The sequence below is a fragment of the Nesoenas mayeri genome (genome assembly GCF_963082525.1).
Source record: "Nesoenas mayeri genome assembly, chromosome: 3".
NCBI classification, from domain to species: domain Eukaryota; kingdom Metazoa; phylum Chordata; class Aves; order Columbiformes; family Columbidae; genus Nesoenas; species Nesoenas mayeri.
In genome coordinates, this window is record NC_137544.1 from 77,184,997 (window position 1) to 77,200,858 (window position 15,862).

Consider the following 15,862-nt stretch of genomic DNA (forward strand, 5'->3'; position numbering starts at 1 on the left):
TTGTTCTGTTGGAGTGAAGATAAGTGTTTTTCCTTTGTCGGTGGTAACTCTGGCCTTCTTTTACTACTTTTTTTTCTTCGTTGCTTTTCAAGGCACTTAGAGTTGTATTCGACTTTCCCTTTCATCTATTTTATTAGCCAAATTCTATGAGAGCATTTGGGAACAATTATTTTTGTTCGATTGGGTTTTTTTTGTTTTGGGTTTTTTGTTTGATTTGGTTTTGTTGTTGTTGTTTCTTTTGTTTTGGTGTGGGTTTTGTTTTGGGTTTTGTTTTGCTTTTTTTTGGGCTGTGCTCCAGTGCTACATTTTTGTTCCATAAAGAAGTTTTGAGCACAAATATCTTCTGCATTAAATAATTGTATTTGTTGAAGTACAAAATGTGTTTTATCCTCTGACTGAGGGCTGTCTCTCAGTAGGTGCCTGAGCTCTTGCTAATTTGTATAGCCTGACTGGCAAACATGTTGAGCTGGAGAAAAGGTAATTAGCTATATTAAGACTAGCGTGAAATTTTGCAGAGTCCTTTTGAAAAAACAATTCTGAGGTTGTTAGGGTAATTCAAAGAAATCTTTGACCATCTTTCCTTTGTGACCTTAAATTAAAAAGCCAAAGTGGGTTCCTCTTTTAATGTAATTTTTTTATTGCAATTCAGGGACTAAAACATTAGGTGTAATACTGAATACTGAGAGTTCAGCTGAACATCTGCTATGGGAGATCTTAAACCAACTACTGTATATTTTAGAAGCCTTGATGTTGACCGGTTGTGACATACGTCCAATGGTCTATGTATCGTCCCTATTAGCCATAAGCCAAAAACTCAATGATGATTTCACTTGTCTTATAGTTTGTCTCCTGAGACCAAAAAAAAAAAAAAAGAAGGTTTGAACAGTTCCTGCTTTTCATAATCTAGTCATTAGGTGGTGTCAGTTATTGTCATGGAGCTTAGCCCCTGCATAAAGCCTAATTGTTCTCTGTTGTTTGTCTTGGATAGCTGCATAAATGGCTCATTCTGGGCCTTTTTGTTTTATCTAACTGGTGTTAAAATAAATCTTACTTTCAGGAAAAAGTTGTGGCAATTCAAGTCACAAGTTTGAACTCTCTTGGTGCCTATGCACATATCGTGTCTGGTTGCCATGTTAGTTTGCGTAATGGATTCCAGATGATCTCTTGTGACTGCTGACAATCCACAGAGGGTGAGCTGGACACATGGCTCCCCTTGATGTTCAGGCTTTGCTTTGTGAGTAGAAATGAGAAAGAAGAATTGGGGCAGTCTAGATGAACAGCTGGTCAGCAGAGGATTGAAGTAATAGGTTGCAAACAGGCAGAGAGGGAAACCAGGTAAGAGAAAATGTGAAGAAAATATAAGGAGATTGCTCTCTCTCCCCCTCTGCCTTTCCCTTCATTTCTCCCAAATTGCTGAGTGGAGAATGGAAGGGAAATAGGAATGGAAAGGGAAGGGAAACTTTCCTCATGTTTTTTGGAGAGGGTATGATACTTTCAGCACTAAGGTGCATTGATAAATGATTGTTCGAGGTAAACACTCACTTGGGCAGCTGTAGAGAAGCTAGCAAAACAGTTAGGAGGGTCCTATCTGTGTGATGGGATGGAAGAGTAAAACTCAATCCTCACATTGTCCATAGGAGAATTCAGGAGCTTTCTGCCCCTGCGGATGTTCTCAGTGCAAATAGAATAGAATAGTTCAGTTGAAACTTCAGCATCGTTCCAGAAGTGGTGCTGTGCAGTCATGCTGGAGTTAAAAAATGCACATGGTTTCATGTCTCAACTAATTTAAAATAAAGTGAAACGTGTCTGTAATGGAGAAAACCTTTCTGGGAGAAGCTGGCTTCTTTGTCAGTAGTGCAAAGCAGAGGGATAGTTTGGGTTTGGGGTTGAGTGCAGCTACCCCAGCACTGAGAGCATCACCATCTGGTCCCAAGCACAGTGAAGAGGCAGTAATGGTTTTCTCCAAATCTGCAGCCAATTTAAAGCTCCTTTTGGTGATCCCCAAACACAGCATTTGTAGCTTTTGAGTAATTTGTGGAAAAGTAACCAAACCTGTGGTAGGGGGTCTGCACCTGGCCTGTGGTTACTGCAGAGGTGGTATGAGCAGGAGAGAAGGTTAAGTTGGAAAGCCTGGAGCCTGCTCTAGACCCATGGCTGGACACATGGGTGGTCTTGAACTGATCACTTTATAACCCTTCCTACACTTTATACAGCTCTTTAAAGTGTTGAGGCACATCTGTTGTCATCTAACTTAAGTGTTTTGGTCACTTTTGGGACAACATTTCGCCTCTAGCCCCTTTAATTCAGAAGCGATGTGCTTGCTTTGATATTGCATAATAAAACAATTCATAACATTTCAGCTGATGTTTTTTTATTAAAGGTAGATTATTTACTGAAAGTACTTATAAAGCAATTTGCCTCCTTCCCCCTGCTGTCTCCTTCATGCAGCTGTGTGTCTGGCACACCAGATTTTAAAGAAATCTGAAAGAAGCTTAGAAACCCTGTCAGGGTGGCATAATTCCCTTTAATATAGGCATTTTTGTCATCACAGATCTTGAAGGGTCACCTGTCTCTTTGGATGAAAGGTATCACATACAATGAAGAAGGTTTAGGAGGTAAATTCTGGGAATGTCTGTTTTCAAATGTGCTGTTTTATGCAGGGTGGTTCCCCCCACCCTCCTGTTCTGCTCTGCAAACCTTTTATGCCATGCCCAGAGAGACAGAATTGTAAGTTGTTAGAGCTGCTGGCACCTCCTGTCATTTCTCTTTTTTAAGATCTAGTTTTCTGGTTTTTATTTCTGTGTCAAACTTCTGTTCACACTGAGATTTTCTATGCCTTATATCTGGCCTGACATCTAACCCAAGGGCAGGACGTGGCCTCTCTGTTGAAATCAGTAATTTCCGTATACTTTATATGTTTAGCTTCTAATTTTTTACATCAAAGGCAGGGTCCCACTTGACTCATTGCAGGTTCATTTTTGCACCGAAGCCTGCAAATTAAGCCAGCTGTAAATATGTTGAGGCAGAGAGACAAGCAGATGGAGCATGTTCATTGCCTGCTTCTGCTATGTGTTGAACTGTGCCGTCTCTCCAAATGAGCTGGTACTTGGCCTTTCTGGGGTTTCCTAAAGAAAGCAAGCTGGTTGTCTTGGGTCCTCCAGTGGCCACCCACTCCCAGCATGTCTGGAGGCTCAACTGTACTCTTCTTCCTGTTCAGGATGTACCCACGAGTTTGAGAGAAAGTTAACAGTGGACCTTCTGCGTCAACAGCCGCAAAGGGAACTTCCTGAGGAAGATTAATTGTTCACTCTATACTTTTCCTCTTTTCCTGTTTCAGTGCAGCAAAAGTGGGAAAACACTATGCTGTCTTGTGTTCTGCCAGTTTTGTTTTTCTTCATTACTTTTTGTATATTTTTATTCTCATATTTTTACCTAGGTTGAAGGTATGAAGTGGAAGCTGGCACCATGCTTTCAGGTTTTAAATGTAAGAGTGAGCAAAATATTTTAAGACAGTGGTGCTCAAGCTAGATCCTTCAATTCTTTCTTTCTGTATATCAGAAAAGTTGCCTTATGGTATCAGAGCAGTTGACTGTCTAGTGCTGGAGAGGCAACAGAAGCCAGTGGTGGAAATATTCATACAGACAAGATGCAACATGGTGCATTCCTCTGAGAGCCCCCGTCCTCTTATGGGATGAGATTAGGATAAGATCGACATTACCTGATTATCCAGTGGTTGCCACATACTCTCCTCCGTGCAGAGGGACCGAGGCTTGTCTGGCAGCCCTGCACAGTGCAGCCCTGGTGCATTCACACAGCGCAGTCCCAGCAGAAATGCTTTGCTTGAGCTCCCTGCTGGTGGCATGTCACCACCAAGCACAGCTTTGCTTTGCTGTGGCAGGACTGTATTCTATTCTCCAGACTCAGATGTTTTCAGCAGGAGGAAAAAAACCTTACGTTTGTGTTACGGAATCATCTCCTATTTGGCAGATAGTATCTCCAACTCCATTGAGTTAGAGTGGATTTTGTCTTTAAATGTAGGTCTTTAATTTCATTATGTTCGGTACCAATTTTCTTTGTGTAGTCTTCCTATTCACAGAATAGCCAATCCGTGTAGTCTCTTCCTAAATTTTGGCCACCTCCTCTCTCATGTCTTTTTTTTTTTTTAAATTTTGTGCAGTTCTGTAATGATATTTTGAGGATTAGCACATTCCTTAGAACAAACCACAACTGCTGGAAGACACAGATAGTGACTATGTATCTTGGTATTTACTTCATTACTGGAAGACAGTCAGTAAACCAGAATTTGGTTGATTGACTTGACCCCTAATGTTTGCTTTTTTGGAGTATTTGCACATCTTTATTGAGCCACCTATTTGCCTCACTTTAATCCTGGCCTTTTCTGTTCTTTTTACTTGAGTTCCCTGGGAATAATGCACTGTAGAGAGGCTGTTGTTCTTTACGCAGAGCTACTTCTTTGGGTTTTTTCCCCACTGTCTGCAAGATGCAAAAATCCTTGCCATTTTGTAAGCCAAAATCTTGTTACTGGGGCTTGATAAATCATCTTGACATGTAGTTGAGTAGCTGAGACGTCATCTCTGAAGTCTGAAGCCTTTCCATAGTTTTTCAGACAATGTCACACATTAATGCAGCACATCTTCCATGACAGAAAAGATCAGATAATTTCAAATAAGCATGTTCTGCTTTCACTTCTCTCTTAGCATTAATAATAATTTGTACATTAAAATAAAATAGGTTGCTTGCCCTGTCACTATTCTATCAACCTTTTCTTAAGAGCCAAATCTCATCCCAGATCTTTAAGTCAGGCAAAATTTTCATTGAAGGCAGCGGGAATTTTCCTCTACCTGACTAATAAAGTGTTTGAGAAGGAGTGTAATGCTTGTGGATCAGAGAGGCTGGTTGTGTAGGCTTCAGGGACTGACTGACAGGGGGGACTGGAGAGAAGCAGGGTGGAAGAGTTAAAAAAGAAATAATGCCTTTTAGAATGAAAGGCAAAAAAATAACTTTGGGCTTTGTATCTCTGGGACTCAAGATGTGAATCACTAGTCTGTAGCAAACCACAAAGCTGTAGGCTGGCATTTACAAACTTCAGTGATACTGACTGCCTATATTTTTAGGCACCTAATTCAATTTTTGTTCTTCTGAGGTGCCAAGCATCCACATCTGGAGCTTCCATATGGACACTGGGTTCAAGGTTTCTCCAGTCAGATATTCAGTTTTAGAAAGATTTTCAAAATATTGATGATAGAATGCAAAGCATATGTCACGGTCCATAGGTCTTTGTAATTTCAATTTGTGAGGGCCAAGACTGAAGGATAAAAATGATGATACACCTTTATGTGCTGGCTCAAATAATGTTTGTAAGTAAGAGAAATAGCATCACTCCAGTGGGACTGCTTTCAGATGAGAAACAAGGGATGTTGTTTAGAAAGAACTCTGTATACATTAATTATTGGAAGAGATTTATGCAGCTTCTAAAATGGCAGACCTACATTCTGTAACAACTAGGCCACCAGAGCACCTTCACTTCTGCCCTTCAGCTCTTTCTGACCAGGACTGATTCCAAGACCAGACTTTGCTGCTGGAAGCAGGAAGAAAAATATATGATAAAATAAGAGAAAGAAATGCTGAATCACTTTTCTTCAATTAAGACTTCACCAGAAAAGTCTATTTTTAATCTTAGCAAATACCCTCGTGTCTGATCTTCCATGAGTATTTATACTTTTTAATTTTAATAGCTCCCCTCAAGGACAATATGACCTAAGCATGTAAAGCACCAAAGAAGTGATGAAAAAAGCAATCCCATTTACTTAAATGTAAAAAAAAAATTGGCATGTTTATGTAGAAAAGAATCTCATAATTTTTTTTTTTAATCTGTCGTTTAGTACTTTCTTAGCAAGATTGAAGGCCTGCAAAGCTTCCTGTTTGAGATTTTTGCTTTGAAGTGAGGGTGAATAGATTCATTAAATTAGAACAAAAAAATCAGCTAATTTGTTGCTTGCCTTCTATTTCAAATGGATAATCTAAAAGGCTGAAAGCATTTGTGTATTTCTTGCAGTGCTCCTTGCAGTTTGTTATGAGGAAAGTAACCTCTATCAAATTTTTAAGCAGTATTTTCCTTCCAGCAAAATCTTCATGTCAGAGCTCTTCCAATTAAATGCAGAAGGTGGCAGGGAGACAAAGCTAGACTGGGTACCTTCTCTTTAAGCAGCAAAGTTTGCATGTCTTTTAATGTAGTTAAAACATTTGACAGGAGAGAGTAGAGTTTAGTGATGTGAGGTGATTTCCAAATGAGTGTTAGCTTTCTACTGACCTACTTTTGACTAGTGGTATATTCTTGTCCATTACTTTTTGTCATTGAATAATGCTGATATATTAAGCTGTGTGCTTCAAGGGCATTGTAGAATTGCATGTAGGGGCAGGACAGAACTGTGAAAGTGCGAATTATTCGATCAGATCATACCTAATTAAAAAGCGACAAGCCCAGCAGGAGAAATTGAAAGAAAGGTTTATCTTTCATGTAACATAAGAAGTCACTATATCGGTTAGAAACAAAGTGAGTGTGAAACAGATTCTCCACCTCTTGTTATCCCTCTCCAGAAATTAATATCTGCTGACTTTATTATCTGAAAGAATAAGCCCCTGAGTTGTAACAGCTTATGTTGAGGGACATTATGACAATGGCAGGAGAAGGGGAAGTACAGCAGCCATCCACCTTTAACTATCCACTATCAAAGCCTGCAGCACATTAGGGACTGACGGGCAGGGAGTTTGCAAAAAGTGGGTAGTTTATATAAAACTGTAGTGTGTCATTAAAGGAAGACTTGCAGTCTTGCAGGCTCTCCACAGTTTGGCATGAAGCGTAGGAATAAAAGCAAGGTGAAAAACTGGGAACTTCTGCTAAGCCCAGTAGTTTTTATAAAACTGCTACAAGCTAAAGAAACTTCTCCAGTCTCCAGTGCCATTGCAAAAGTCCTTGTACAACCTTTTGCATAACATTCACCAGCACTCTTCTAGTGGTGAGATGGTTCTGGGAATGTATAAATAAATGCAGTTGTCTATGTCCAATATAGTCTTCCAGCATCCTGCTGGCTCAAGATGTTGCATTGCAGAACCTGGTCTGATGGTGAATGTGGATCAAAGATGTTATGGACAAAATTGTGGTGCTTTCTGCAGTACTAGGATTGTGGTGGTGGGTTGGTTTGTTTGGGTTTTTTTTTTGCTCTCTCATAAAATCAACAACAACAACCAAAAAACCCAAAAAGTGATTCAGCTTTGCAAAATATGTCCTTTATTTGCTATTGGGATGCAGACCACTTCAGTGATGTGTGGCTGCTGTGTGACCAGGTGACCACCACCTTCTGCAGGCAGTCTATGTTGCATTGGCCCTGGTGCTTGCTGCTAATGGCATTACCTGAGTGGCTTCAGTTAATGAACTCCTGTGTGTATGTGTGTGTGAACACAACCATAGCACAGCTGATTTGCTTATCACTGAGTTTTCAGATTAGGCTTTTGTGTGTGATGTTCTACTTTGTGAAGGAAAAAAAAAGACAAAAACTAAAAGACAAAAGAAATACATGAAGAACTAGATATTTGTAAGCTGTGCTTGGAGCTGTTGTATTGTAGGGAAGATAGGGGGAGATGAATAGGTAAACTCAGAGAGTGCTTTATCCATGTAGCGAGTTTTGCCCATAAAACCAGTACTGCTCTGTAGAATGCATCTCCATATAAAATGTATATTTAATTGGTATACAACGAGTTAAGAGTTTAAAGGACTGATTAACAGTCCTACTAGACGTGGAGTTGGCAAGCAGATGTTAGGGAGGCAAAAAAAAATAATCATAATATGAAAATTATTATTCTCTAAAAACCTCTGTTTTCCTGGAGGGGATTTACCTTTTCCCCCATTCACACCCATGATGGAGAACCAAGGGCCATCCAAAAGAATGGGTTTGTTTGGTTTATTATTGTGTATTATGGTAAGTAGTTTATCAGAGTTTCTTCTGAGTGAAGAAGTGGTAGGGACTCATATACAGGCAGTATCGAGGTCCAAACAGAAATCTCTAAAATACCAAACCACAAAAAACCAACCCAAATCTCATAACAAGATTGAGTGGCAATACTTTCAATTCTGTAGTGTTTCAGTTCTATCAGAAGTTTGATATGAGATTCATAACATTTTAAAGGACTGATGAATTAGACTTACTTGTGTGCTTCTCCTGAAGGTAAAGGGGAGGACCTAGCTGTGTAGGTTTTTCTTCTTTTTTTGTGTGTGTGGGTTTTTTAGGTGTCTGCAGTTTTGTTTGTTTGGTGGGTTTTGTTTTGTTTTGGTTTTGTTTGTTTATTTGTTTGTTTTTGTCAAGAGGAAACTTCTACAAACTCTGGCTTTGTTAGCCTCACCATTTTTCTGCCATGACCAAGATATATTAATGTAATACAGATGCAATACACTTTCAAGAAAAAAAAAGAGAGAAGACACCCACACTGTAATTTGATTGTGGAAAAGATTAATGGAATTCTCATTTTAACTGATATATGTAAAATTTGTGGGTAAGAGATAAGTTGGTTAAAAAAACCCCAAAAACCAAAACTAAAACACCCACACAAAAAAAAAGAAAAAAGCCCCAAACCAATAAACCAAGAAAACTGTAAAGTTATACCACTACCTAACTTTGACTTTTATTTTGCAGTAACCAGCATAAAAGAAAATGCTGAAAAGTACATGGAGTTGCTGGAGGATAAACTACATAGGTAAGGATGATGCCACGGTAACCTTTGAAAGCTTAAAAATGCTTTTTAATGCAGCACTGACATGCATTCAAGTGCTAGGGAATGCTTTGGAACCTGCATTAAAATAATAATAAAACCAATTCCAATTTGGAAATCCTGTAAGTGTGATTGTTGAGATCTCTGTTCATGGCTGTGGCAGCTTTGCCACCAGCCTGCCCACGGATGCTGGTAAGAGAAGGAATTGCCGTGTTCTGTCATGTGTCAGAGGGCTGTGGAGCAGCTTTGTTGTGGCCAGAGCACAGGGATGGTGTGTGCAGCTGGTGTGCATCACTCCAGCTGCAGGTGTGGGAATCCATGGTGTGAGCTCTTGAACACCCAGAAGCCCTGAAGTATCGGGGATGTGAAAGCTGGTTGAAAAATCGCCCATCTGTTCCTATGCAAAACCTAACTCTGAGCAGAGCCAAGGGATCCCTTACCAGAATTCTGGGTATCTTTAACATGTAATGACTCTTTATATAACAGTTTTGAAAGAACGCCACTTCGGGGAATTGTGGAAAGCAAATAGAAACGAAGACAACAATGGAGATATTTTAAGAACTGAATGAAGAATATACTTATTTTTATGCGCCCCCCCCCCCTCCTTTTTTTTTTTTTCCAGAAAAAAAAGCTAGCACTTGTAGCGTTTTTTGTGTGAAGATCACCCCTCAAAATTTAGGCTGCTCTTTGAGACTTGGTTAGCAAGTGTTGCAGTGCTGTTGTAATAGAATCTTCTATGGTAGTGGGACTTTGCCTTGGACAAGTATATTTATATGGAAGAAAGCTTTCATAGACAGTAATTGGAGTTTGTGTCTTAATAAAATGCAACCCACCAAGTTAGCATCACTTCCATTTCTATCATGAAGCAGGTATAATTAAGAAACTTGTTGCCCTTATTATTTTTTTGTTGTATTGGTAAAGAGAGGGTACTAGATCTTTTAGTTTTGCTCATACTTTTGAATATAGACATGTTTATTTTGCATAACTTTTAATTTAGAAGTAGTTCAGAGCTGAATGAGAAGTGATGCAAACAGACCTCGAAAGAATAGGCTCTGTTTCTGTGTCCTGCCTAATCCCTCTCTTAATAACATACTCCAATCCATAAGTGTAAGACAAGTCTTAGGAACTTGCTCTGCGTTGTCTTTTTGTAAACCATACTCTTTGTTAAAAAAATAAAATATAAGATATAACAACATGTATTGGTGCTGCTGGGCTATATGGATTTAACTAACATATCAGATTTCCAGAAATGACTAAATTTCTCTTTAACTATTAAATACTTAGAGAATCTGAATAGAAATTTTTTCCTCCCTCTGAGAATTTATCAGATAGAATTTGCAGTTGTGGTTTGATTTACTTTATGTCTTTATATATAATTTTTGGGTTTCTACCTGAACTTTTCTGCATTGTTTTTTTTAATTGCACCACATTTTGATGTGTCTTGATAGGTGTTGTTAATGAACTTGTAGCATGCTTTTTTCCCCTCTTCATTCCATTTGTGGGAGAAATTTCCATGCTGAACTGCTGGTATTCATCATGTTTCTTTGGGGAGTAGCATTTCAGAGGAATAATTAAAAGTTAAACCCTCTTTTTGGCACTGCTTTATATTTTGGAAGCATTTTTTAATGAACAAGTAGTTGACCATTTCAAGCTCCCCTTAGCCGATTTAAGAGTTGTCGAATATTGTATTCTAATTTGTTGCTTTTGTATGCAAGGGTTGCCTTTCTCAGTACCGCACAGACCTGTACCTATTTTGGTCTAGGTTTTCTATTGCAACCAGGCTACAGGCTTCAAAGTTTCAGTGTTGAGACAAGGGTTCTTCCCAGCTTTTGCTGAGGACACAAATGTATGAAGTCCAAGTACATCATTGCAGCTGTACTGATGCTTCTAACTTGTACTTCAGAGCTTGCCATCAGCTTCTCTGTCTCTAACAGATTGTGGCAGTGCTCCCAAGCTTCTAAAATTTCCCTTCCAGCCCTTAAGAATTAAAAACAACAACAACAAAAACCCAACAACAACAAAACTCCCTAAAACTCACTAAATAAACCCAACAAAGAACTCCACAAAAAACCCACCACAGTGCTGGCCAAGCCTCCAGATGGCGAAGATTCAGTCCTGAACCAGTGACAGTTTTCCAATATGTACAAATGGTATTATTCTAAAAATAGCTTATCCCAAGTAATTAAGGGCTAAGAATTTCTTTTAATATTGTGGGAAGAGAAAATCTGTAATGTTTTTACCAGAAATACTTCTCTAAAATACTACATTTTTATGATCTTTTTATATTTATGCTAATAAAGTGGTTATAGATACTTGTTTGTTTAAAGATTCTTTGGACTTTAATTAATTCACTATTCCTGCTTTACAGCTGGAGTAATTAAAAAAAGTAAGCAAGAGCACAAGAGGCCTCCTCTCGCCTTAGACAAGTAGCTTGAAACACTCTCTTTTTTTGCGGGGGGTCTTCATATGGATGCTCAGATTGCTCCTTTATGTATATTGTAACCTACAGAAAGACTCTCTAAGCAAAGCTTAAAGAGTAAGTTTCAAGTTTGCATTGTAGACAGAGGTAGAATTTGCATCTGGCACGTAAGTGCTCTTTTTTGGATGCCTTTGACACCACTAGAGGATCATGTCTGTACAGTGTGAATTCAAATAAGCTTCTAAAGTTTTTCTACAGATGAAACACATCATTTTGCTACGTAATGTTTCAAATGGAAACATCCTGGATTGAAAACCCTTTGATTTAAGATATAGCTTCAAAATTATGTAGAACTGTCAGAAATATAGTTTTTGACCACTTTTCTGATAGGAGAGAATTAATGAAGAAAACTCAGACCAAAACAGATTTAATGAAGATTAAAGTTAAAAAAGTATCAATTTTATAAATTAAAATGTTTCCCCCCCCCCCTTTTATCTTTTGTTTATCTGAAGTTTGGAATATATTCCTCTTGTGATTTAGAAACAAGAACGACAATGAACAAACAAACAAAAACAAAACCCCAAACCCAAACAACTGCAGTACTTTTGACTGGAGCCTACAAAATGCTTCTGTTCTCAAGTAGCTTAATAGAATGTTAATCTCTTAGTTTAAGAACAGTACTCTTTTTAATAGCCTGGCATCTACAGAATAAAAGGGGAAAATATGTGTTGACAAAAAAGGAAATATGTTCACTTTCTAAGAATTTCACCCCGAAGTAGGCTAACCACCCATTAAGTTTACAGATTACTCATCATTGTTTTATTGTTTTAAAATATAGCCTGTATTCTGAGTAGTGGATTGACAGCTGTTGAGAACAGTATCCTTCAAGAAAAGAATAAATAGCATGTTTAATAATCCTGCAGGCTGTCTCTTTTCCAGTCACTAATATGTATCAAACCAGTCCTAGAATTTGCAGTTTAGTTCACCAACTGCTCTTTTGAGGGTATAAATACCATTGCCATCTCTTCCATGGTAGACCTTGCCATTTGTTAGTAAACAGATGTGCAAAGGGGTCAGAGTTAGGATAATGAAACTGTGTTCAGTGAACACATCTGTGTCTATGAATATCTGAAGTGCAAGAAGTTTTGCTTAAATAACTTCAGTTCATCACTTGAGCCATTTAGTAGGGATTGTACGGGAGAAGTTTACTATAGCTGTCTGATCTAGCTCACTAAAAGTCAGATGAGCATCCCCTGGTGAGACCCTTGTTCTTCCACAGCAAGTGCATTTCTTCATCTCACTGCTTTTGGCTCCAAGGGAAGGTTCTCTTGGGGCTTTATATCATTACCATGACTAAAGTGGGCTTCAATGATCCAGCTCTTTCAAGAACCACCGAGTTCTGCTCCTAAATCAGTACTTAAATAAAATTGACCACATTTTACACAATGTGTGGGATACCAATAAACACCTTTGAAATCAATGGAGGTGGAGAGAGAGTACCAAGTTACATCTATTTAGGCCCTTAGATGTGGGAATCCAAGTCTAGACTTGGGGTTTGTAAAAATTCGCTTGTTTTTGAAGATGTGAAAAAATCACCTGCCTTTTAAATGGGTAAGAAAGCTTTCATATCAATTTCTGCATGAAAAGTCATCATCATCTGAGTTATTTGCTAGCTCTCACATATCTCAGTGAAGGTCATGTGATGTGAGCAATTGTGTGTCTGACACATTTTACATGCGCCCTGTATCTCATCAAATCTCTGTCCTGGCTTCAGTCTATTTCCCTTCCATTGCAGAGAGTTTTGTGAGAATGCATGTGCATAGAAAGATTGATCTATGTGAGAACTGTATTTGATAGCTGGAGAAATGAAAACAAATGTGTGGAACAAGGTAAAATTAAAAGAAAAAATTATCTTTCAGACCATTGCCCTTGCAGAAACTAGTAAATGTTCCGAAGTAAATACAGTTATCTTACAAAGCGTTGTGCAAAACCAGGAATTTGGTTCCATTGCTGAAATATGCAGCAAAACGTTTTGGTTCTTTCAGATCAGTCTTACGTTTGGAGACATTACTATTCTATTCTTGCAGTATTAGAGGGAAATAAGCCATTTTATTTAAAAAAAAGATTTAAATTATTCTTTAAAAATACTTTTATTCCTGTATGTTTCCTTTTTTTAAGTTTCTTCATACTAAAGCAAACTAAGATTAAATTAATGGTGCAAATCAGCTTCATGAGATTTAGGATGAAATAACAATGCTTTTATTTTTTATTATCAAGTGTCCATCTGGTAGATATCCACAGAAACATATTTGGAATACATTGCCCTTGTGAAACTTATTAGAAACTGATCATCTGTGAAAGTTTGCATTCTTAAGCAGATGGAGTAAATGTGATGGAATTGTTAAAAGAGAGTGTCATCTGAAGATTTCTTTCTTGTATACTGTAAATGATTTGACACTTGCCCTAAGAACTGGGGTTTTTGGCATACCAAATACTTCCTGATCGGCACTGCGTGTTAACATGAAAGTGATGCCTGAACCATAGCTGGAGCAATTAGTGATAGGTACGATATACAATGAAGGAGTGTCTCACAAGTGAAAATACGTCTTGAGAGGAAAGGACGCAGAGAGCAAATAAAATGTCAGGAGAAACCAAAGATCTTGGGACCATCATTCATCCTTCTGCACACATGCAGAATGTAAGATCCAGACCTGTCATGGAGAATTTAACCCTGAGGCAGCAGAAGCCACAGAAGGAGCTGCTTGCATCACTAATTAAACAATTAGGCATTTAAACATTTCTTGAGACTGTAATGATTTTTTGCAGTGAGAGGAGGTCCCTGTTCGAGCTTTTTAGCTTCCTGCACCCACTCAGAGCCCTGTTTGAAGTCTGACACTGTACTGTTGAAGAGCAGCCCGTGGTATCCAAACCTACAGGTACAACCTTGCAAATAGCGAACATTTTAATGACAAAGCCCCTCTGTGGTTATCTACAGACTCTTACCCTGTGTAAGGGTAAAACTTCATCTTGGGCTGTGAGTGTCCTTGATGTCGTTGTGTAGAAAGCCTGATGTCTGCTAGAGGAGAACTGCTGTGCTCAGGATGCTGAGCAAGGCTTTCCAAAAGCTTTCCCCTCTGGTATGCGCAGCAGCACAGGCGTGCTTGGGAGTGCCAGGTGGCCTGCGGTAACTTTGTGTAACCCGTGAACCTCCAAAGTTGCACATTTCAGCTGCTGCTAATATGTTAGAAGTGCATAGATAGGACTGAAATGCCATTTTTGCCTACCTTCCCCCAAGACTATGTGTTTTCTATTACAGTTCCAAGAGACCACGCAGCCCTGTCCCTTGCTGCATAATGATCTGATCTTCTTTTGCTTACCAACAGTTCTGCTGCAGGAGTGTTAAATGCAGGTTAGACAAAATACTAGATCCTTCTAGTGACTCATTTAGTCCCTTTCTTCTTCCCAGCTGGTCTAAGTCATACACAGCTGTGAGAACGTTAGCTCTGAAATTGTGAGCATCAGACACTTTATATGCAGTGATGCATTCCTTTATATCTCATGGCCCACATGGTGATGGCTTCTAAATCCCTTATCATAACTGCCTCAGGCTGGAAACAATTTTTTTGTACCAGCTGATGTAAAGATGACATTTCTTGAGCTGAGGGAATTTAATGTGATTGTGCTGTTCTCCAGGCCCCAAAAGATTATGCTGTGACTTCCATTCATCACAAAACTGGGGCTTTTTAGTTGTTTTTTCTAATTCCCAGATAGGAATCATGAAATTATTTTGGGGAAATAATACTGTTCAAGAATAACTGGTGATGATTACACAAAGGTGTTTTATTGAGCTATTTTCTGTGTTATTCTGCAAGAATGGAGAAATGAATAAATATGCCTGCTAGTGAGATGTAATTGTTGCAATGGCTATGCTTTGCCATTGTTGAATGATACAGCACCTGGTAACTCTGCAAATGCATGCAAAACCTTTCCTCTTTAATTGACTCTCTTTCACTGTTTGTCTTGATTCATTTTCTGTTCAACGGTGTTTGTTTTCTTGTTAATGGTGGCTTTTATTCAAGTCATGGATGCACGGTCCAAGAAATGTAGAGGAGTCTTACCCTGATGTAAGGTGGGCTCATCTGCATGGTTCCTTGCTCTCTGAAGTGTGAAGGGGATTGTGTGTGTCTAGGACAACTTGTATTTACTGAAAAAGCAGAAGTCAAGGCCAAGGTGTGTTTTACCTGGTCTTGCACATCTGTGATTTTTTTTTTTAAGGGTTTCAATCAAATGTTACTCGACTAGTTCAGAACAGTTGTGGCTACGACATGGTTGCTCAGGCTACTGGTGCATACATGCATGCATTCTGCATTTGAAATCTCTGGTTTGCTCAGGCAGACACTGTTTCTCATGCATTTGAATGTGTAGTCTTCACTGAGCTCCATTCCTTCAGACAAGACCTCCAGTGTCCTGAGAGTTCCATGCCATAGAACAAGTCAGGATTAATTGCCACTACATCACATTCCAGTTTACTTGAAAATGAACCATCTTAAAACAGTTATTCTCTTCCCTATTATTTGTCCTGTTAGTTTACATAACTTGTGTCTCAGGTCTCCTTTATAGCATACTAATTTTCAGAAATGTTTTTGGGAGCAGAGTTGG

General features: G+C 38.8%; 1 protein-coding gene across 1 annotated transcript in view; it reads left to right on the forward strand.

Moving 5' to 3' along the window:
* Positions 1-15,862, forward strand: part of DISC1 (DISC1 scaffold protein) — a gene marked incomplete at its 3' end in the record, with an annotated part of 181,905 nt that overhangs the window by 127,811 nt on the left and 38,232 nt on the right. Inside the window, exon 9 of the mRNA XM_080341259.1 lies at positions 8,709-8,769. Coding sequence (XP_080197385.1) covers positions 8,709-8,769 — 61 coding nt within the window. The remainder of the gene's footprint in view (positions 1-8,708; positions 8,770-15,862) is intronic.